General features: G+C 29.9%; 1 protein-coding gene and 1 long non-coding RNA gene across 50 annotated transcripts in view; both read left to right on the top strand.

The window, feature by feature from the left end:
• LOC140676205 (uncharacterized) overlaps positions 1-24,202 on the top strand; it is a 229,874-nt gene that overhangs the window by 23,324 nt on the left and 182,348 nt on the right. For 2 of the 49 annotated variants that reach the window (XM_072911008.1, XM_072911009.1), the window contains exon 7: positions 18,253-18,996. The exons of 39 other annotated variants lie outside the window; for them this stretch is intronic. In XM_072911008.1, the coding sequence (XP_072767109.1) occupies positions 18,253-18,878 (626 nt within the window). In that variant the 3' untranslated portion in view covers positions 18,879-18,996. Of the gene's footprint in view, positions 1-1,561; positions 1,952-4,231; positions 4,486-9,324; positions 9,678-11,053; positions 11,440-13,973; positions 14,351-16,852; positions 17,420-18,252; positions 18,998-23,848; positions 24,169-24,202 lie in introns of those variants that run through there. 8 more of the 49 variants (XM_072911032.1, XM_072911010.1, XM_072911019.1 and 5 more) reach the window with 8 other exon arrangements.
• LOC140676209 (uncharacterized) lies at positions 6,651-8,055 on the top strand. The gene is made up of 3 exons (XR_012048544.1): positions 6,651-6,695; positions 7,285-7,343; positions 7,741-8,055. It is a non-coding gene; the product is annotated as an uncharacterized lncRNA (long non-coding RNA).

The raw sequence follows: 24,202 nt of genomic DNA, 5'->3' as shown, positions 1-24,202 counted from the left end.
GGTGAGAGAATTATTTCTCGCGACCATAGTCTCTGCCGATCGATCATTGTTGTAAATCGATTCGTTGAATGACACGGCGCTAATCGCCAATTATTGTTAACAATAAATGACTAACTGCTGCGAAAAGTCAACCATGCATGTGTGTTCCAATAATGTTTTCTTTACTTTTCTCATTTGTTCGGACATAGTTCAATAAATTAGTTACTCGATGGTTCACGAGTGTATATTTAAGATTTGAAATTTTTCATGTTTTGTTTATAAAGTTGCTCTTCGAATAACAGTCTTAAACATTTTTTTTTTAACAATTCTGTAGAGTTCGCTGATTGTGCATAATTTCTTGAGGAGCTTATCTGATGACATCAAAAACGTATTTATAACTAAATCTGTAATATATTCTTAAGAGGTCTTTATTTTATTTTTTTATTTATTCATAAATCATTCGAGTTGTGTAATATTTCCAATTTGGTAGATAATTTTAAAATGTGATCGATATATCGTACTGTCCTCGTCAATGGGTAACTCGTGCAAGAAGTTTTAGATTTTTATATAAAAGATTTATATATAGTGAGAGAGCGTCCAGACAATCTACGTTGATGAATTAAAAATTGGTAACTGAAGAGATTATCATCGTTTACTTCTCTTTTGCGTTGTCAGCCGCTCCAAATGTTTACGCTTCAGCCTGTTATTTAATAATAAATTTTAGCACCTTTATATAATTTTTAATTTATTATTAGCCGCGCAGTAAGAAATTATCTGAACAAGGAATTAATACAGACATGGGATGATGCGTGCACATGAGGAGAGGCGGCATTACTTTTCAAAGTCTTTCGAGAGTCTGGTATTCGTTTCGATTGCATCGAGCTGCATCCAGCGTACTTCTTGACATCTACAAATGCGAATCCGACCAGAAGATGGACCAGAGCAGAGAAAAGCAAATAAAGATATTTTTGAATATTTAACCATTTCTTTTTATTGTACAATTCCTTTACTCATCTTTTCAGGTGCTGTATGTTGCGATGCGTGTAAAATAACATTATTTCACTAACTTGGTATGGTATAATTTTCTCGAATCTTTATCTATTGTATCATCTATAATTTTACAGAAAATAATATCAAAATACTAAACATTGTGTGATTTCGAGAACGTCATACCTTCCTTAAAGAAAATGATTCATACATAATCTTCTCAATGATAATTATTCTTATTAATATTTCGGTAATTAAAAATAATTACATTTATTGAAGAAATTCCATATTTCATTTACGTATGAAATGGTTTTTATAACATTTAGTTTTAAAGAAAAGTTAACTTGTCAGCTACACGAAAATTTATAAAATGTAAAAACTGGGTCTGAACTTACGTTAATTAATCTTCAGTAAAAAAAAAAAAAAAATTAAAATAGAGAGAGAGAGAGAGAGGGGGGAAATATTAGAAGAACTAGACTGTACATATGCAAAATAAAAAGCTCTAGGAAAAATAACTTTTTATTTGAACGCACGTTACCTTCATCCGCGCGTATAAAGAGTTTCCGGGGTGATAGTTGGCCGATGATGCTTGCAGCTGCCACGCTCTATTGGTCACAATCTACTGGGGTGCATCGGCAACCCACAGCAGATCACTGCAGACTCTCCTGTCCGAGTTGCGGTCGCAGCTACAAGTATCGAAGCGGCCTGCGGAGCCATATCGCCGAGTGTCTCTCGGAAAAAGAGAAACTGGAGGCTGATTTTCGGTGGCAGCAGCAGCAGCAGCAGCAACAACAGCAGTGGGGAAATCAACAGACTCGATCGTACAGGCAACAGCAGCAGCAGCCGCTTACTGCGAAGGACGTCCGATTATTGTACAAATTCTGGAAATCGTAGATACATGTAGCGTTAAATACAAAAAATCCTATAGTAAAGATTTTGATCTGTTGCATCCAAAAACCTTGTTTTCTTATTGTTTAATTTTACCTTTCGAATACGGAGAGATGGGATCCTCTTCGTTTCTTGACCCATGGAATTCATCGTCTCTCGACCTTGGAAGCTGTTCAACATCTTCGATCAAGGCACAGTCTCTTTCTACTCTTTTCATCGATTCTTGTTTTTTTTTTTTTATTTTTATTAAATTAAACGTATAGAAGTAAATAAAATCGTGCATATCTTTGAATGTATGATTTTTAGAAACCGGAAGTCAATTTTTTACCTTTAGACTTACCTTGGTTTTTTCAACTCAGAATATCATTTCGGTATACATATCTCTAAAAATTTTAAATTAAAAACTAAAATTTTATTTAAAAATTCAACCGGTTTCTGAAAGTTGAATCGGTTATATTTATCGAACATTATTACAATTGTGAGAATAAACAGTAAATTTATAGTCAATAAATTTATAATCAATTTTTAATTTATTTGTAGTACATATTTTTACTTGATAAAGTATTAAATAAATTATAATTATAATTAATGTTTGAGTGCTTTTTATATTAAAAATATCACTTTTAATTTTAAAAGATATGTCTAATATATATACATAATATATAATAAAAATTGCAACATTTTACTAATTAATAACTTCTGTACTATTTATATTGATTTTCTACTTAAAATTTTTTACTTGAATTTAATACATGAATTAAAAACGCTACTATGTGTTAAGATTCCTGGTCCTTTATTATTATATTGAATTATGACAAACGAAAAATTATAGTTTTATTCTTGTGAAATGTATTAAAATAAATTTTCTTTTTTAATGCGGTCACTTGTGTTCGCATAATATAGATTAATAAAATATATCTTTTTGATTCATGAATTAATAAATAACTGTAAAACTTGGTTAATTATCGTAAGATCAATTTTTACTGAAAATAAACCTATAAAAATTCATCAAGATTTACAGCTTATTTATTAGATCACATGAGTGGTCGTATTAAAAAAAAATATATATTTGATATAAGAACAAAACTCATATATAACTTCTCGCTTTTGACGTAATTCAATACGACTACGATAAAGTCCAGGAGAATTTTAAGTAAAAAAGTAATAAATTAATGAAGTTTCATATACTTGCATTTTTTTCTAATAATATGTGCATAATAAATTATTTTTCTCATAAAAAAATAACTTAGGTTCTTTTTAATCACTATGTAACATTTAGTACATGCTATTTGACATTGTATATAATTTGTTTCATCAATATTTGATTAACAAATGAACAAGTGGAGGATCAGTGATAACTTTTGGTTGATGTGTATTGCATGCTGAAGTCTTGTCATCCAGTCGAACGTGAGCTTCGTTATTATCAACATAGTGAATAAGTGTCGTGTTTAATGCGACAAATAAAGGAGATATATCTCAGACGTCTCACATCTTGAAGGGAAATTCATCCTCGAATCATTGACGCATAATTTCGACCGAGTACATATTATGTTCATTTGTGGATTTGTGTTGGGTGAAATTATACAAGGAGGCATTAACTTTACGTTGGGTTGAATTATAATTACATCACGGGTGTAAAAATGGATGCATTAATAAAAAAGCTCATTTTTTGGTGCAGCATGTAAATAACAGCAAAATAATGAAGATTGTGCAAAAAGACTATGCTATTATTTATTTTTATAAATATCTCACAATCAAATGTAGCATAAGTGTAAAAGTGTAAAGATTGTTAAAATTATAATTTTTATCTTTATACCTAATATTACTTTAAAAAAATTTTCACTTATTTCTCTTAATTACTCTTACATGTTTTGCAAAAAAAAATGTTTACAATAAAAATAGACATGCATTATACTATTATTTTTGAACCATTTTAGGAACGTGATATGTAAATAAATGTCTTTAAACATCTTTGTAACTTTAATGGAAGTCTATGCAGTAATAGAATTTTGTATACCTACTCTCTGATATTAAATTTTTTAATAATTTAAGTAAGTACTTTAACAAACTCTTGTTCTTGAAAAATTAAATGCGATCGAGACCAATTTCTTGCGTAGCTTTTTGCACAGTCTTTTTTTGAAGCGAGCTTGATTCAATATCGTCTACACGCTTGGTTCGAGCTTTTTCTTCGTCGAACGATCGAAATGAAAGAAAGAAAGGCGGGCCCTAGCTGCTGGTGTTTCGACCGAAGTGTGTGTTTTGCAGCTTGCTGGTAAGGAAGAGATACTCGAGAGAGATCTCTCGCGGATGAGGCTCGTCTCGTGTGCGTTCGGCAGGAACCCGTATGATGTAAACAGGCCTCCCTGTATGCTTGCAGTCAGCCTCGCGACGGACCTCGTCTCGACTGGCGACGGCGGCGAGCTGCGATTTCGATGCGTAATGTGCGGACGCGAATACAGGTCGCGGTCATCTCTCACGCGACACTCCAGATACGAGTGCGGCCGCTTGGGCTCCAGGTATACCTTCACCTGCACCCTCTGTGGCAAGTACTTCTGTCGACCGGACCATCTCAAGCAGCACATTCTCAACATCCACGGGAGTGCCGTTGCCAAATAATCGCTCGCTCCTGCATCTCATCTTCGTCAGCGTTAGACTGAAGACGTTCACCGATCGTTTTCGATGGGAATCCTCTCCGAAAACATCTCGTTTACATTTACTGCGAAAGTAATCAGGCGCAGGCTGTGCCGTAAGATTTTTTGGAGGAACGTATCTTTGCAACGTATACTGAGAGAGAAATTTTATATTTTTATAATATAATATTATGTGTAACGCTGACAATGAGATATAAAAGTCATAATTCTGCGTGCAAATTTATAAAGTTTATGAATTTTGTGTTCTAGATTATTTTTATGTAAACTTTGTAATTTGTACAAATAAGTCTTTAATTTTTTTTCTTCTTTTAACAGATCGAGTTGATTTCGATCTTTGCGGTGCGAATTTTTTTTTTTTTTTTTTTATAGATGCGACAATTTCTGTTAGAAATTATTTTTATTGTTTGAAACGTAGAGCTTGTATTTTAATTATCGTACTCTTTATTTTAATTTTTCTTCAAAAGAATACCAAAGGGAATTCTTATTTACTAGTAGAGTTAGTATTTAGTAGTAGAGGTAGTTATTGTGTGAACCTATATGAATTATTAATTATTTTTTGCGGCATATAGAGGATTCTTAAAACAATTATTTAATGACTGATTTGAATCTTGAAACATAAATGTTCTCGTCTAATTATTCTTATTTAGAGATCATATTATGTTCTCTATTTAAATATCTTTCTATTTACATGTGCAAAATTTTTCAGTCATGTGTAAGAGTTTGTTACACAGGTTATAGTCCTATGTAGTATAGAAGTTTATTCCGTTTTCATTTTTTTCAATTTTTAGATAACATATTTAATCATCAGAAAAGTTTTTCTTGAATTAATTAAAAAAAGATAATTAATAGATATTTCATTATTACGTATGCTCCAGCACATTATTTAATTAAAAATGTGTTTATATATAAGTAAATATTCTTCTCTTTAAATAATAAAGAATTTTATCGTTTTGTTTGAATAAAGTTTGAAATTGACGAAATTGACGAAATTGATTAATGATTGTCATATGCATTTGTTATATGCATATTTGTACATCTGTTGAGGTAAACTGCCAAATAGCTTGACCACAAATGCCAAATGACTACTATTCCTATTTTTCTAGTGCAATATATAATTAAGTTATATATGTTATATACAAAAATTACACAATAAAATGATACGTACATAATTGACATGTACATATAAATGAATTAATATTAATTGGTATGTGTTTAGGAGTAATAAAATTATATACAGGTAATATAAAAGGGAATCACATTTATTCCTATTCTTGTTGAATTTTTTGAAATTAGATATTTATTTTCCTCTTTTTGAAGAAAAATTGCTATTATAAAGCGGTAAAGCAAAAACTAAAAATTGTTCAGTATATGAAAAGTACCAATTCATAAATTAATAGAACATACATTATTAACATGTGAAATGTTGAGTTTTTTTTTAAACGAATCACTTGGACGTTGTAATGTTTCTTTACATACATAAACAAAATTTCTTCTACTCTCAAATTTTTCATTTTAATGTATCTCGCATCCAAATAAGACTGTTCATTCCGTAAAAGTTCATGAATTTTTATTATTAACCAGATATTATACTTAATACAAAAATTAAAAAACATAAAATTATAATGTAGCGCCCGTATTATAAAACAGTACAATTTCTCTGGTCGTTTTGTGTAATTAAGACACTAGATTTAAATGAATGAATAATTATTTATGCCAAATAATTATTTTAAAATGGGAGATCTACGTATTTTAAGTTGATGTCGCAAAGGGAAATATTTTGTGAGAGTCTTCCGTCAAAGAAAAAAAAATATTTTTTTTCATATTTATCTGCTTGCAAAAAAATGTGTTGATTTTATATATATAATATGTCATTGTTTATTTATTTATATATATATAGATAAATATAGATAAACAAAAATGAGTATATGTAACAACTTTTGTGACATATTATATATATATATATATATATATATATATATATATTCATATACTCATTTTTGTTTATATATATATATATATATATATATATATATATATATATGTGTGTGTGTATAGATAAACAAAAATGAGTATATGTAGCAACTCTTGTGACATATACTATATTTGAGGCTATAAAACACAAGCGCAATAATATTATTGAGTTTATATACAATATAAGATAATAGAATTGTTACTTTATAAGATATTGATGTAGGTATATATTGTTATTAATGAATGTTGAATCTAAACGTTGTTACTTTATCGGATTTTATAAATTTTTATGGCATTTCAATAAAAAATAACATTAAATATTTTTTACTTAATCATTTCACATCCGTTTTTCTGGAACTTTTATCCCTTTTTCGGCTTAATTATATTATGTTTTCGTTGTTGGTTTTTGTCTTTATATTATGTCTTTATTGTCTTTATCTTATATCTGTGTTATGGCAATTTTTTTATTTTTTAATTAAACGATTATAGAAATCTACAGATTATTGCAATAATTAAATGTTTATAATACAGTAATTTTTTTGTTTTTAAATTAATTCTTATTAAATTTTATTCTTGTAAATCATTTTTTGAATTGTGCATATTTAGAAAATAGAAATAATTATATAAATTATATAAAAAAGAATCAGACTAATATATTCTCAATTCAATTAAGATAAGATTAAGTCAAGTAATTTTAGTTAAGATGTATGGAATTGATATTAAACTTTATTTTTGATATTGCAAAAACAATTATGTTGTACTAATACTACATTTTTCAGTTGTAGCAATTTTTTGTTTTATTATGCAGTTGCGACGTGGGAATGATTGCAACTTACACAATCATGGACGCATTATGTATATGTATAGGTATATTTGCAACATATTTATTAAAATTAATTACGATTTATTAAAATTAAGCACGGCGTCACAATCAAATTTTATTGTTCTGATAAATTTTTTTTAGTTGCATAAAGAGATTTTATTACGATTTCTTATATCTTATTTGATTACAAATCCATTAAAAATCTCTCTATTTAACAAGTTGCTTCAAAAAAAAATTTTTTTCGAAAAACAGACGTTTTTGGCACGTATGTTTTTGGCGTGTATAGTTTTTTTTAAATAAAAAAAACTTTTAAAAAGAATTCAAGAGATACTATCCCTCGTGCATTTCTTTTTTGGTTTGCATTAAGTTTTAGGTTGCATTCGTAGAGTTGAATCGATCCTTGCGTTGACTGACGTCACTTTATATTGTGTTTTACTACAGACGTATCAGACGGAAATTTTTTATCGGAAACGACAAGCATCAATGTACGCGTAAGCGGTACAAAAAAAAATTAAATTTCCACGTCATTTACATCTGCGGACCAAATAAGCTGGAGTGCTGTCTGCATTGCAAAAAATTTTACAGACCTGACCCAATTATGCCCAGATGTCTGATACATGGTGATTATTACTAATATTATTTATAATTTCATGATTTGTCAATTTGAACATTTATCGTGAAGTTTAGTGTCTAAATATTTTATTAAGAAGACTGTAAAAATTCTGTGAATTTTTTATCTGTGCATGCTGAGAAATATTGCGATTCTTTTTTTTATATTATTAAGAAATTTACTATATAATTTATTGTTCACTTATTTCATTACGTTATTGTATTAAATATGAAACGTATTTATTATCTTATTTATTAAATTTGCATTATTAAACATTACCAATTTTTATTATATTTACCAAATAATTATTTAATTTAGTATATTTACCAAATGATATAATATAATTTTATTTTATCCTGAAATATGTACTGAAATAATTGTGGCGAATTTATCGAATATATCGAAATTTTATTGTTTGATGAAACTAAAATTATTATTATTTATTAAATGTTAAGGAAAAGTTAATTATTAGAAAAAGCACTTTTTTTTTTTTTTTGAAAAATGGATTTAGAATATATGAACAAAGATGAAAAAGATATTTTAACATACTGAATGAAACATGTATTAATATGAAGCTATACAAATTGTTAAACTATATTATGATCTACTTTACGTATGATACGTTAATGTCGATATTTTAATAACTTAATAATATAATTTACGCGATGCATTACACAAACTAATTTTGTACTACTGTATTTAGTGCTTTTAATATGATTGAATGTTTTCATTTGTGAAACAAATAGCCATTTATCAGCTTGTACTGTTTGTCGCAAGGAATAATATTTGCAACTTGACTAATAACACCGATTAAAATATGCTTATTTATGTATACGTATCCTTTTTTTTACATATACAGATTTTCTTCGATCTAATTGATTAGAAATTGATTCGTTGCTTGAAGATAAAAGCGTTTCATAAACAAAAGTATTGCATTTGCATAAGTCTCGATTTAATAGCGTTAGAATAATAAATCTGAAATAATAATAATAATATTTTTTTCAAGACATTATCATAATGCCAATTATAATTTTTTTAGAATTTAACTACTTTAAAAAAAGTTTGCAGAAAGTCTTCACTGAAGAGAGATTTTGTGTGATGCAACATCCGAAGAATCTTAAACTTAAAGACAAAGCTTCCTAACTTAAGTTGCGATAAAATTTATTCTGTCATTTAATTTAACTGACTTAATTATTATTTTTCGTCTATGCTTTAATGTTATATAGGTTTTGGGATTTAGTTATGAAATAGTCGTAGTTTAGCATGTCCGACCGCTGGAAGATTGTGTAAAGATCAGAGAAAAAGAAAGAGAGAGACCTTGCATGTTCGAGTACTCGCACAGACAAACCGCGAGTCACGTATTGCTCGCAGATTGTAAAATTTACATGTTTGTTTCGTTTCGGACCTGTTTGCAGCATACTGGAATCCGACGGTACGCGAGACTTTGGTTTTTTACCAGTCACTCGACTGGAAGAAGACATCATCTGAGGAGCAGCAGCAACATCTCCCACAACAGCGGCAGCAACAACAGCAGTTTCCGCAGCAGGGTCACGTTTGCAAGAATTGCGGCAAGATCTACAAGCAGAGGAATGCTCTGTGGCGGCACTTCAAGTACGAATGCGGCAAAAGTCCTAGGTTTCAGTGTCCGTATTGCCGTTATCGGACGAAACAACGCTCCAACATGTATTCGCACATCAAACATAAGCATTTGGGCCTCAAGATTTATGCGATTGATCTCGAGGCGGAGAATTGAGCGCTTAATTAAGTTTCTTCGACGCGTGAAATCGCAAAGTGCCTGTGGTGCGTCCGTTTCGGCAAACAAAGGAACACATATATTATAAAATAGATCTCTTTTCAAAAGATGACTTTTTTTCTAGGCAGAAAGATATCTATTTAGACATCTTTTAGCCTTGTAAGAAAGATGACTTAAAAAAGATATCCTCTCATAATTTTTTAGTATTATGTGCTGTCTGGGCTACACCGAGTTGACATATTATGCGTGCATTACTGAACACTAAACACTGAACAGACGACGCACATTATAAAATTTAGCGCACGTAGCGTCGCGGTTTACGCAGAATGTTTCTGCAACATTGCTGGATCATTTCGATGAAATATTGCAATTGTATGTCTCTGTAATATCCATGCAATATTACATTGAAACTTGCAATGTTGCAACGTTCCTGCAATGTAACTGGAAACTTCGGTGCTGTATGGGTAGTTTCATTTTGACTTGACGCAGTGCGCCTAATTAAAACTATTTACAGTATATTGATTTAGAGACAGCAATTTAAAAGTCAACATACTTGCGCAAAACTTTTGTAACAATCCTTCTGTTAATTCCTTTGTAATCTAACCAAAGATTAGTTTAAGATTTCACACATGTAGTTAGTTGTATTAAAGTTAACCAATTAGAAAAAAATATTGAAAATGCTGAAAAATTCTAGTTTGGTGATTTTGTTTAAGCTTGAAAATATAATTATTGAGAATTTCTCCTTTCCTCAGTAACATAGATTTAGACTTATATAGAAATTTAAATAAAATGTAAAATTTTTATTTATGCTTGATTTATATATTTATTACTTTATAAAGAATAAATCTTTGTTAAAAGATCATTGGCAATTGACACTATAATGATCATCACATTATTAATAATTAATACTGCAATACAAATCATAATTATATGTGATACAAATTTTTTTTTCTAAAAAGTGAGAAATTGAGAAACACTTGATTTACTATTGATATATTTACTGTTATGTTTGATTAATTATTAATGTTTTTTTTTTGTATTTAAATATAGTTTATTATTATAGAATTCTAAGACTATTAAAGAATTCTAAAAATATGTGTTCTATTTGGACAAATATTTTAATAATAAGAAAATTAGGAGAAATAATTGCTTAAGTTGCATGCGGCACAACTTTTTTCAAGGTTTTTGAAGAGGGTGAAGACTCTACTCACAGTTACATTAATCAGTAAAAAAAAGTGTCCGACTTTCAGATATTTCGAGCGGATCAGAGGATGTTCTGTCATCCTCTACGCCTATTCTCCTTCTGTGAGTTCAGTAGTTAGATATCGATGAATATCTCGAGTTGCCATAACACTCTGTCGTTCAATTTCTCTTGTCATTGTCTGTTGCAGCATCGCCGTTCGACAGCAAATATATCGGCGAGTATCGTTGCCGTTTCTGCAATTGTCCGTATTCGACGACGGGTCATCTCAAACGTCACTTGACCAGAGGCTGCTTCATGGATCCGTCTTTCCCGATTGAGAAGCGGCGCAACATGAATAGACTGGAATCTAGGAACTACGTATGTCCAAAGTGTTCACAGGGATATAAGAACAAGCGCACCTTGGACACGCATTTGCGTACAGCGTGTGATCGCGAGCCAAAATTTCAATGCCCATATTGCGGCCTGAAGAGCAAACACGGGCGCAACATTTATACTCATATTAGACGCAAACATAAGGGCGAAGATCTTTTTCTGATAATCAAACAGGATGGCAAATAAATACACAGTTTTTTACTCGACTTTCGATGATTTATATATATTATTCGTAAAGAAAGTAGGAGGCGCAATTTTGGTAAAGAGAGTTTGTGCGTGTGTGTATGTGTGTAAAACAAAATTTAAATTTTCATTATCGTTTATTAGATAAGCAATGTTCTATTCTATTTTAGTTCTATTCTGTTCTATATTTATTTTAAATAAACTTTTTTTTAATCAATTAAAAATGAGAGCGGCAACAGTTTTGAGAGATAGAATTGTACATTTTATTCATCAAATAAATTAAATTATATGAATTATATGTATATATATATATATATATATATATATATATATATATATATATATGTAATATGAATAATTAGATAATTTGATAATTTTTTAACGCTTTTTTATATGTCTTATAATTGATAAAGTTTAATAAGCAGAAGCTGCTGTTATCAAGACTGTTTTAAAGATTATAAGATTTTTACAATCGGTATTACCCCATAAAAAGGCTCTTGTAAAAACTTGTTATATTACAATTATTTATACCTAATAAATATATCTTCTTATAGGAAGAAAGAGAGAAAATAAAGAAAGCATATCAAATGTGCTCGGTCATATTGTGTACATTTTTTATGAATGCATCGATTTTTCTCACAAAAATAAATTTTAAGTATTTCCAATAATAATTCCCTTTATTTTATTTCCTATCAGTAATGTGTACAATGCTCTAAAAAAATAATTGCATACACATTCAAAATCTACAAAACGCACATTTTGGCTCTTCATTATACACAATACTTGGTAAGTGGTAACATATTGAAAAATCTGCGAAAATTTTTTTATAATTATCAATAAGTTATATTTGCAATTTATCAGTCATGTTTTGTGTAGTTTTTTTTTTCAAAATGAAAAATCTTATAATGAGAAGTATTGTAATACTAATAATAAATGAGATGTATAATATAATAATATGATAAGATCGAATTTTATGTTATTCTGAATATTTGCAAATTTTATCCTTTTGTTGTTGTTTATATTTCTTGCAATATAATTATCCGTAATAATAATAATAATACATGAACATTCCGTTAACCGTGTTGTTCTTTTATTTCAGATATTCAGACTGATATTTGCATCTCGACAAAAACAATTGACTACTTGTGAAGACATCATTGAATAAAATGTAATTGTTTTGTGATCGATTCGAATTATATAAAATTAAAAAAGAGCCTAAAATGGAACATAATGGATGCAATATTTATATTGATATGTATTATATATATGTATTTCAGTTTGAGTCTTATCATATAGAGGGTGTTTTGTCTCCTTGGAAAAACATAGAGCATGCAGGAACTTTTTTAAAAAACTATTTGATAATTTTCTCCTTATATTGTACAATTGTACATAATTGGCAACCCACCAATTAGCCATGTTGCGTATATATATATATACACAGCCATGTCCAAAAGAATAAGTATCCTTATTTTTTTTTTATTTCTTGATATGTAAATATTGAAAAAAAATACTAAAAAAAATTAAAAAAAAATTTCAAACGATCGATAGGCCATTAAAGCTGAAATAATTTTTACAAAATGCTTTTTTTTAACTTTCTTAAAAAGGTTTAGCTTCAAAGTTACGTAAGAAAAAATTATGTAGGAAAGTTTACAAAAAAAGTATTTTGTAGGTAAAATATAGTTTATGGAACTTAGTTTTTTTTAGAGAAACTTATTGCATTTATTTTGATTTATATATTGATAAACAAAAAAATATGAGTGCCTAATAATTTTCGTACTTGGTCACTCTACAGCTCGATAAAAAAATTTTTTTTTAAATATTTAAGTCAAATTTCATAAACTAAAATATTTTATCTATTATATGCTTTTTTTTTGTAATTTTTCGATGATTTTTGTGGTCGAATTATATAACTTTGAAGTTAAATCTATATTTTTCAGAAAAGTTGTTGATACTCGGTGAAACATCATTAGAAAAGTTTTAAAAAAAGCATTTTGAAACTTGAAGTTTTAGTTTTAACATGCTATCGATTATATTTTTAAATTTTAAACAATTTTTTTATATTATATTTTTTTCAGAATTTTTTTTTCAATATTTACATACTAAGAAATAAGGAAAAATTAAGGATATTTTTGAATATGGCTGTATATTTAAAATACATTGTATAAGTAATTTGTTAAGCCATTGAATATGTAAACAGAAATCTATTTATCTCTTTATATATTCAATGTTTTAATAGAATATAGAATATGCAATACATATTGTAATTTTTATTGTAATTTTGAATGATACAAAAATAAAAGTATTGATGAAAACTGAAGATGAAAAATATTTATTTTTCACACGAAATCTATACATACATATATATATATATATATATATATATATATATATATATATATATATATAAGATAATTATAAATTTGTCTAAATGAATATATATGTATAAACTTTTATATTAATTAACAGATATGTATCCTGAATATGTTAAGAGAAAATGTTACAATCTAATTATTATGCAATTTTAATGGTATTTGGATGCGTTTTGATTCCAGATAATAAGCTGATCAAAGACAAAGTCAATAAATACTTACAGGGTAACATACAATTTATAAAGAAAGAGAAGAAAAAAAACAATTATCCTGAAGAAAATAAGAAGAAGGCGATAGTAAAACTTGCCAAGATTACGTACAAGGAGAAGCTAAACCAAACCAGAGCAAACTCCATTTACACGTGTCACAATTGTGAAAAGAAATTTAGAAATCCACGTACACTTAAATCTCACAAATCTAACGATTGTGGCAGGATATATACTTGTCAATATTGTTTGAAAAAGTATCTTTATCGGGCAAGTTATTGCAAACATAGAAAGTTTTGTACGCTATTCAGAGGAAACGGATATTTAGAATTGCTTTGATTTTAAAGAATCGTTAAATATTTCGAAATTTGGTTGTATTACATTTATATTTTGTTTAAACTAAATCGTTTACTGTTATTATAACAAACGCATGAAGATCAAAAGTGCAAGTCGATATATTGAGTTAATTTACCTATTCATATATAAAAAGTATATTTTTTTAAAGTCGAACATGAATTTAAAACCAAGAGAAAGAGAGTGTTTAAGTTTTGTGAATGACAGAATACATTTATTATTTTTGTTAATATTGTAGGAAGAAATTTTCTTATCGGGCAAGTTATTGCAGACATAGAAAGTTTTGTATGGTATTCAAAATATAGAGACATCAAGAATTATTTTGATTTTAAAGAATATCGTTAAATAATTCGAAATTTGGTTGTATTACATTTATGTTTTGTTTAAATTGATTATTGTTATTATAACAAACGCACAAAGTTCAGAAGTGCAAGTCGATTGCGTTAATTTACCTATTCATGCATGAAAAGTTTTTTTTTTAAAGTCGGACATGAATTTAAAATCAAGAGAAAGAGAGTGTTAATGTTTTGTGATATAACATAGAATACATTTATAGAATATATTTTTTAGTTTTAAAAACTTACTTACTTAATAGTTAGTAATTGTTTAGTTAAAGACTGATATATTTGTAAGATTATGTTTAAATTTTTCATGTTTTATTTTACAATACTGCGCTGTTTATAGAAGTTTTTTTTTTTTATTCATTTATCCGTTTATGTTATATATTTATATTTTTCAGTTCAAATATTTTTTTTAACTTTTTGTGATATTTTGTTTTATGATATATAGTAAGAAATACAAAAGTTTTTTATATGTTTATCATTTTGATTATGTGATATAAATATATATTATACATATATATAAATTGTTCACGAAGCAGACTTATATTTAAAAAAATTGCAATAGATATTTTGCTTTAGCTCTACAACATAATATGAAAATGCAAAAATAAGCAAAGTTATTTATTTATAATTTATATCACACTGTGAACAATTTTGATTACAGATTGTGCGAGAATAGTCAGGTGTAGAGTTAATGCACGATGATAATTTGTGATTTTTTTGTTTATTTTTGATGAGTGTCATGCGAATCTAGTAATTAACCGTACTAAATGGCGAATCGTGTTAATTGTTATAGAATTCAGCACGTCCATCGTCAGAACATATACCTGCGAATACTGCAGCAAGGGCTTCACCCTTAAGCGCATTCTTCACGCTCATCTGAAGAAGAGCTGTTATTGGAATCCGAGTTCCGAGTGCTATCATGCGCAGAAATCGAAACCGTTCTCATGTACCGGATGCGGCGCCTCGTATTCGAAACAGAGTTCTCTAACGTGGCACGTACGTCACGATTGTGGTAGGACTTTAAAGTGCGATCATTGCGGCAAGACTTTTCTGCAATCGAACAGCCTGTATAGACATAGAAAGTTATCGTGCCTTATACGCCAAAGTAACACTTTCTGCGATCTAAAGCGTTAATTCTGTTGTTAAAAAATCCGTGAAGTTAAGCAAATTACACAGACTTTATGTCTATGTGTACACTTGATGTACGAATATATAAAGATTACAATACAATTGTACGTGATTAGTATTGTTAATTTATGCGTTCTTATTCGTACTGTGTTCAGTGATGTTTATTAGTCTTTCCCTTTTTTTTTTAAATATTTAGTTTAATTGTCGCGGATTTGATACAATAAATATGCAATAAATTAGTATAATATCAACTTATTTACGTTGATTTACCTACTTATAATAATTTTGTTTTTGGAAATAATATTAATTTTCTTTGTCAAAATATTGCATTATATCGCATTCCATGTTTGTAACGTGTAATAAATTTAAACGATATTATTGCTTTTACTTTTTGAACTGCAACATTGATTCCGTCACGAATACGCTCGGTGCACATTGCCGAGTTGTATAATAAATTTTGACAGCCAATGTGAGAGTAAGCAGCATCGTGTATTTTCTTTCTTGCTGAAAAAATATCGTATGTGAGTGCTACAAGCACGTAATCCCAAACATTATATTTCCCCTATTCGTTTTACAGAGGACCGATTAATATTCATACGTTTAATTTATTTGTACGCATGAGATATATTTTGCAACTCTGTGTCAAAAAGTTTAATCTTTTGCGGCGAATAAAATTCTCAAATTAGAAACAGAGAAAATGATAAAAATTATCACAATATATTTTTAAAATTTGATCGCACACCTATTTCTGAAACATTCTGTATAATAACAGTTAATTGATATTATCTATTATTTAGAGAACAAATATTAGAAAAAAAAAAAAACATTGATTTGTCAAAAATATCGATTGCCGAGAATTATTTTTGCCCGCAAATGATTAAAGATTTAGGTGAGCAATACGTTTCTGTAAACTTCGAGCTTCAAATAAACATATTCCGTCAGAGAATATTGCTTTCTCCGGACGTTAATTTTGTGTCCTGCTTATTCGAAGATCAGAACGCGATCGACTGACGGATTCGATGTGTTGCAGAGTTGGAGCTAGCCGCGAACAATTCGACGCGCGGCGAAGGTGCCAAGAGAAAGTACAGTTGCAAGTACTGCGGCAAGGGTTTCACGCAGTCGGGCCATCTAAGGAGCCATCAGAAGAGCTCTTGCTACTGGAATCCCAGGTCGACTTGTCACCAGTCGCAGAAGATCAGGCCGTTCTCTTGCACGCAGTGCGGCGCCTGCTACTCCAAGCAGTCGCATCTCATCTTCCATGTGAGGCACGAGTGTGGCCGCACGCAGAAGTGCAACGTCTGCGGCAAGACGTTTCTGCACAGCAGTAGCCTGCGGAGGCATCGCCAGAAAGCCTCGTGCTTCCAGCTTTGTTAACGCGCGTTCTGACTTAAGGACATGAATCCGACCTAAGGATGAATTTTAGCGATCTTTCCTTGTTGTTTGATATTTAACAGCATGTTTTGAATGTAACCCGTCGCTTTTTGGCGATAAATATCGGAGATCAAGTGAGGAAACTTCAAAGTTTTTTTTTCTAATAATGAGTTTTCATTGAGATATTTACACTGGTAGACTGAAGTGCAATATACTGGCCTATATGATTCGTATCGTTTATAGAGCAACCTAATACCAGATCAAAGAATTATTGTGATATACATTACGACGTATGTATATAAATTACACTTGAATATTTCTAAAGTGAAAGTTGTGTTTTTTTTTTCCGATCCCACTTAAGTACAAATACGCTTGAATTTCAGCATAAATGTCCGATTTGTTTCAATAATTTTAATATGTCTATACGACGTTTAAGAAAGACTTGCACGATCGGACAATTCCTTATTTACAGATTCTTCTTTGTGATTTTGTTTGCTTGATTATGTTTATTTTTGCTAACCAGCTTCTTTTTTTGCTTTCAGATTATTTGTTCGCGACAATAGTCTTTATGAAGAATGCTGATTACTTTATGAAGCAAATGGATCGAAAGTGTAAAAAAACCATCATTGATTTCTATCAATAAATGCAAAAATTTTTCAAGTTACTGTCTTTTTGTATTTGCGTTTTACATCGAATGTTTATTCAAATAACACACTATCGTGACATTAAATCTCGTAATGTTACACGGGCTTATATAGTAATAAAATATTCCCACAGCGCGATCGTTTTGCGCTTTTTAAGAACTATTTTGATGTCGATTCGACATCTTCCTTTCTTTATAATTTATGACTAAAATACTTGCATGTGTGCGATTTTTGTTCTTATTATTTCTCTTAGTTTTCTATTTTATTTAGTTTAGTTACATAATCGGCTATGACTGGCTATGGAAATTTTTTACCGTATATGTAATGAGGAAAATTCTCGGTAGTTTGTCAATAATACATTAAATATACCGTTGTTGCTCTTGTTTTAAAGTATATATTTATTATAATGTTACAGAGAGAAAAAGAAGAGTGATGAAAAAAAAGAGGTCGAAGGAAAATACACTTTTAGAAAAAGAAAAGGAAAAGAATAAGTATAAAAGCAGGAAAGAAAACAACTTTACTAATGGCGAGGCTACGCCAGATCCTTCAACGAGTACTACGCCAGGTCCTTCAACGAGTAGAGGGCGTTCTAACAGTATCAAAGTGATCACTTTAAGCGACAGTCAGAAGACCGAGAGTGATGACGACAATTCTTCGCCTTGGACGGATTCGAAAAATGTTGTTCAGGAACACAAATGCCCGCATTGCGGTCTTGTGTTCGGCAGACGCGTGAACCTCATTAAGCACATCACGATGACGTGTATATCGAACCCAGACTCCAAAACCAATAGGGAAGCTGGCAAATTCAAATGCGTAGAGTGCGGTCGTAATTACGCGCAGGGGAAAGCTTTGAGATATCATCAGAAGCACGAATGTAAAAAAACAGTTACTTGTCCGGATTGCGGTAAAACTATGCAGGGAATATATATAACGGAGCGTCATAAACAGAATCATTGCGTGAAAAAGCAACGCGCCAGAAAGATAAAACGAGAAAACACACCAGAGGAACTTTTCATAGACGACTCTAGCATCGAGTATTAAAGTTAATCAAATAAAATGATTTGCGACGTTAATGTTTTTCTTGTTACATAACGTATTTATTTATCATGAAACACTTACTGTTCGATAAATCGCGCTTTTCTGTTATCTTCGTGGAATTTGTCGCATTATTTTTGGAAAATATTTTATAACAAATTATATTTTTTTTAAATAGGCAAAATATTTTTTTCCACGGGATGTTAATTTCACGTTAACAATAAATATAAAATAAAGTTTTCAATATCTTTTTTAAGAGAAAATAAAAAATACTTTTCAAAGATATGTTTAATATATTTGTGATTAAAAATTACTGAAATAATTATTTAAAATTTTGTTGGTGTTTTGCGTTGATCATGATTAATTCAGTTTTTTCTTTATATGTTAGATCCAACTATGATACACAAAGAAATAGTGAAAACAGAACTATGTTGTTTTGTAATTCTGAGTGTATCATAAATAACATTTTTTTTCTATTGCGAATTAAATTAAATCAACACCATTCTTTATCTTGTTTTGTAACATAACATTTTATTATTATGCAAACTGATTAATAAAATTTTTCATTTTACTCCTTCTTCTTTGATAGCAGATAATTTTAATTAGTATACATATCTAACAAAGTCTATTTTGTTTATACTTTTTTGTTTGTATTATATTTTACTTATATATTTATAACTCTCTTATACAGAAAAAAGAAATTTATAATTTACAGATTTCAACGTATTGCTGAACATAGATGTGTGTATACTATTTTTGCAGAAATTTTATGATGAGTAAATATGTCATATATATAGAATAATTGATACATTTGGAACAGATTTTTCTTTAACATTTAATACATAATTTTAAGATATAATTATACAGATTTACTTAGGAATATTGGCGAATGAAGCTTGATAGACAACCAAAACTGTTAGTTTTACTAATACATGTCTAATTTTAACTGCTAAGACTTTTAAGATTAAAGATTCAGAGACCTGCGATTTATAATAGTTTGATTTAGAGAAGATCGCCTTTAAGTTAATGAAAGAATATATGAGATACTAAGATTTCTATATACATCGTTAATTTTTTTTCTTATCTTTTCTTATCTCGTAGTCCTTTAGCTCCCTATACTGATTCATTCAGCATAGCTCGTGAAGTTACGAGTTCGTAAGTTATTCGTCAACCTTACTTGGTTGATCAGTGTTTTTTCTGTGTTTTTTTTTGTTCTATTTCAGATGTTTGTTGACGACGTTTGGTGGAACCGGCGATCGATCCATTCAGGTGTGTAGGTGATGCAAAATTGGCGTTGCTACCGGAAAGTTCTTGCAGTAGGATGTGATAAGATATCATATGACGCAAGCAAACCTAGGGATCATTATATCGTTTCCTTCCTACAATTGCTGTAATGCTAAATGATTTATATAAAACGTGAAAATCTGAGAAGATATTTCAATAGTAGGTAGCCGAAATCCCAATGTTATTGAGATGATAAGCGAGAAATAAAACTTAGAACTTTTACTAACAATTTTTTTTGTGATTAGTTATATTACACTGCTTTTGAGGAAATATAAATATATTTTTCTTTGAAGAATTAGTACGAAGCCTATGGGTCGTGTGAAAAACATATGTATAATAAATTATCTTTGCGATCTAAATTATATACATAATGTATGATAAATTACAATTATGTTACTATTCTATTCCTCATTTAGTTATGTGCTTGTAATACCTTACAAGTAATCTCGAAAAAATTAATTTATGCTTTAATATTTCAATATTTTGTATTTGACTATTTACATACAGTTTATAATAAATATAAATTATTTGTATGTACACATATACTTTTAACATTTTTCGATCTGAGAAAAACATTTGTGTACCCTTATAGCATTTAAGAGCGTTCCATTTTAATATTGTATCAAGAAAAGAATACAATAAACGCTTTAACATTTACCTATTTAAATATTGAATGCGCGAGTATGATAACGAGTAATTAATTATTCTTATGCTATTTATAACGTTCGTGAGCAAAATTCAGTTTATCGAGGTTTATCCTCGCGGGGACGATTTTTTTTCAGGAATTGTTCAATATCACGAGAAGGATCTGCCCGACTATTCCAACGCGATGTCGTTGGAGCAGCATCTCGTCCTTCACGCTACGACTTCGTCGCAGGGTTACGACGGCGGCGGTTTCGGAGACACCAATGTTCAACTTGTGTGTGAGTCCAACAACACCTACGGCTCCGATTGGTATCCCGAGAATGCGACGAAGCAGCGAGATGATGGACAGCGGCGGTATCAGTGTCCCAAATGCGGTAACAGATACAAGTATCTAGGTGATATGAAGAAGCACGTGCGGTTCCAGTGTGGACAGGAACCGAAATTCCAATGCCCGTATTGTCGTAAACGGGCGAAGGTGTCGTCAAACATGTACGCCCATGTGCGCAGCATGCATAGCGATCTGCCGATATATATAATAGATTTGAATAAACAGGCCGCGACACTTTAGTGAATTACCGCCGAGTCACTGCGGTATTCTCAAGTTTTTCTATATCTGATATATATATTTGGGTTTTTTCCCATTCACAAAAATTGATGAATGATGAATTTTGGAATATTGAGAGGTGCTCAATAATAATAGGAATAAAAATGAGATGTATATATTCAATTATGTATTATAAATAAACGACACAAGTCAATGTTGTACTCGATGTATCGATATGTGTTATATTCCCGGATATCTGCAGGTTGGTGTTCCAGAAGTATATCTGTGATATAGGCGACACTCTTACTTTAATATCTATCTATCTGCCGTAGTATTATAATTCGTATTATATGTGTGATGGTTCTTCGTGGACCGATTGCGTAGATAATCGAAGAGCATGGACGAAAATGTTTTCTCTATCCGATGTCGTGACTTAGACCTGGCGATCTCCCTAGCGATGCCACTAACTGCAGCCCGAAATTCGATTATTTTTCTAGATCCGCTTTACGGGCAAATTCATCATCCGTCATACGCACATCCCGAGGTAATGTCCGGAAATGGCGTGGCCGCGGACGCCTATCAGTCGCGAGGGGACAACCTGGACGCGATGAAGAAGGCGAAGGAGAATTCTTATATCTACGTCGACTCGACTCGTCGTCAGGAAACAACCGTGGCACCGATCGCCGCCTCTCGCTGGCCGGACAGCGTAGTCGTGCAGAGCTCGATCGCAAGAAAGAAATTCCATTGTCCCAGATGCAACAGCGGTTACACTAGGCTATCCGACATGAAGACGCACTGCCAGTTTCAATGCGGCAAGGAACCGCGTTATCAGTGTCCATACTGCACGAAGAAGGCCAAGTTCTCGTCGAACATGTACGTGCACGTACGAAGAATGCATAAGGATAAGAAGCTGCAGATCATCGATCTCTACAAGCAGCTGTCGCGAGTTCGCTATTGAAGATGCGAATCGATGACGGAGAAACAGCGGGTCGGAGAGATTCTTTGATTGATAAAATCGTTGAGAAAGCTTTAAAGCAAACATTTGTTTCTTGTAACGAATATAATTGGGAAATAATAAGACGAGCATTTCCAAGAAGATATAATCACATGATTTTACGATGCGTATATAAAATTATATATGTTATCATAAAAAATGTATAAAAATTATACGTTATCATAAAATTGTTTGTATAATTTATTTATGATATTAACATTTATTATGATTGCCATTAATTTAAAGTTGACGAAATTCAACATTCGTAAGTTTCCTGAGTAGCTTAATCGCTAATTTGGTAAATAATTTTAAGTAATTACAAATCTTTACTAATCACAACTAAAACTCTTACTTTAAGCAGCGATTACAAGCAATTATATATTGTTTCGAATATAAAAAAATACATGTGAAAAATGAATTTTATTAAGGACTTGTTGAGGATTTTGTAAAGGAATTTTATTATAATGAACTTTATTAATAACATATTATTAATAATTTTGTACAAGATACGTTTTTTACTAAAGAAGAGAGAGATATTAGAAATGTTAGAATAGTATTAGCAATGATAAATGAAGAACACGTTCTCTTAGAACATTGTTCTTTTAAACAATCAACATTCTTTAAATACAGACATGCATAATCCAATGAAATAATTACGTTTTATGCATAATCTCGTGAAATTATTACGTTTTATAGGACATTTTTTCGCATTTTTGATATCTTCCATACTTTATTTAAAAGATAGATTTTTTGAACATAAAAAATATACGTACAGTATGTCTGCCATAATAATTATTTTAATTTTTTTGTCACTGAATTTTTTAAAAATAATATTTAATTTTTTAAAGAGATAGAAAAATTACTGGAAAAATAGTATTATTATGTTACGTGTAAAAGTTGATTTTTGTAATCTATAAAAGAATTAATATACAACATATCACAGGCAGTTATTTGCTACATGTATATTTATTGATAACTTGTAATTGAATAATTTCACTAAATTAATTATTTGTTACGTATTTAATGATAATCACATCAAAATTATAAATGTTTATTTTATATTTATTTATTATATTTATTATTTATTTATTATTATTGTTTATGTACGTATGTGCGCGTGTTATGTATGTGTGTTCATATGTGAAAAAGCATTCATGTCTTTATAAATACTAAAAATATAAATCTTTAAAAATTTGTTATTGAAACGTTTAAAATAAAGTTCTTTTTTTAAAGATGCATATTCAGTCTAAATATTTCCTAACACGTTGTCCAAGAAATCCTGATTTTTTAATTTATCTATAAATGTAATTTTTTAATAAAGTTGTGGCTGTTTTTATATGTACAATGGTGAATTATAATTAAGTGGATATAAATTTAGAAAAAATTGAGAAAACAAATTTTTAAATCATACCAATTTTTTTATTAGTCTATATTCAGTGTTTTATTTAAATGTTTTAGCCGCTTGTGATAAAAAATGCATTATATTAATTGACATGTGGTGCTTTTCAGGGATGAAAGATTTCTCGTCTTCATTATTAAGGTCGAACATCGATCATCGGGACAGAAGCTTTGTATCAAGTATTACAAGGTATCCCTGCGGTAGCTGTCCGAGCGTTTTCAGACAGAAGAAAAGTCTTATTACGCATCTAAGATACGAATGTGGTCAACCGCCCCGGTTCAAATGCCCTTATTGCGACCTAATCTCTAAAAAATCATCCAACATACAGAAACATATTCGTCGAAAGCATGAAGGTTGCGCGGTCTATGTTCACGACATTTATCGATTAATGAATATCGTTACTATACAGGAATAAATTGTATCTTTGTGCGAAGAGATAAAAATATACAAATATCGACGCAGTT

Source organism: Anoplolepis gracilipes, chromosome 2 (assembly GCF_047496725.1).
Source record: "Anoplolepis gracilipes chromosome 2, ASM4749672v1, whole genome shotgun sequence".
NCBI classification, from domain to species: domain Eukaryota; kingdom Metazoa; phylum Arthropoda; class Insecta; order Hymenoptera; family Formicidae; genus Anoplolepis; species Anoplolepis gracilipes.
The sequence above is the reverse complement of the archived record's forward strand: the minus strand, read 5'-3'. Positions and strand labels throughout refer to the sequence as shown.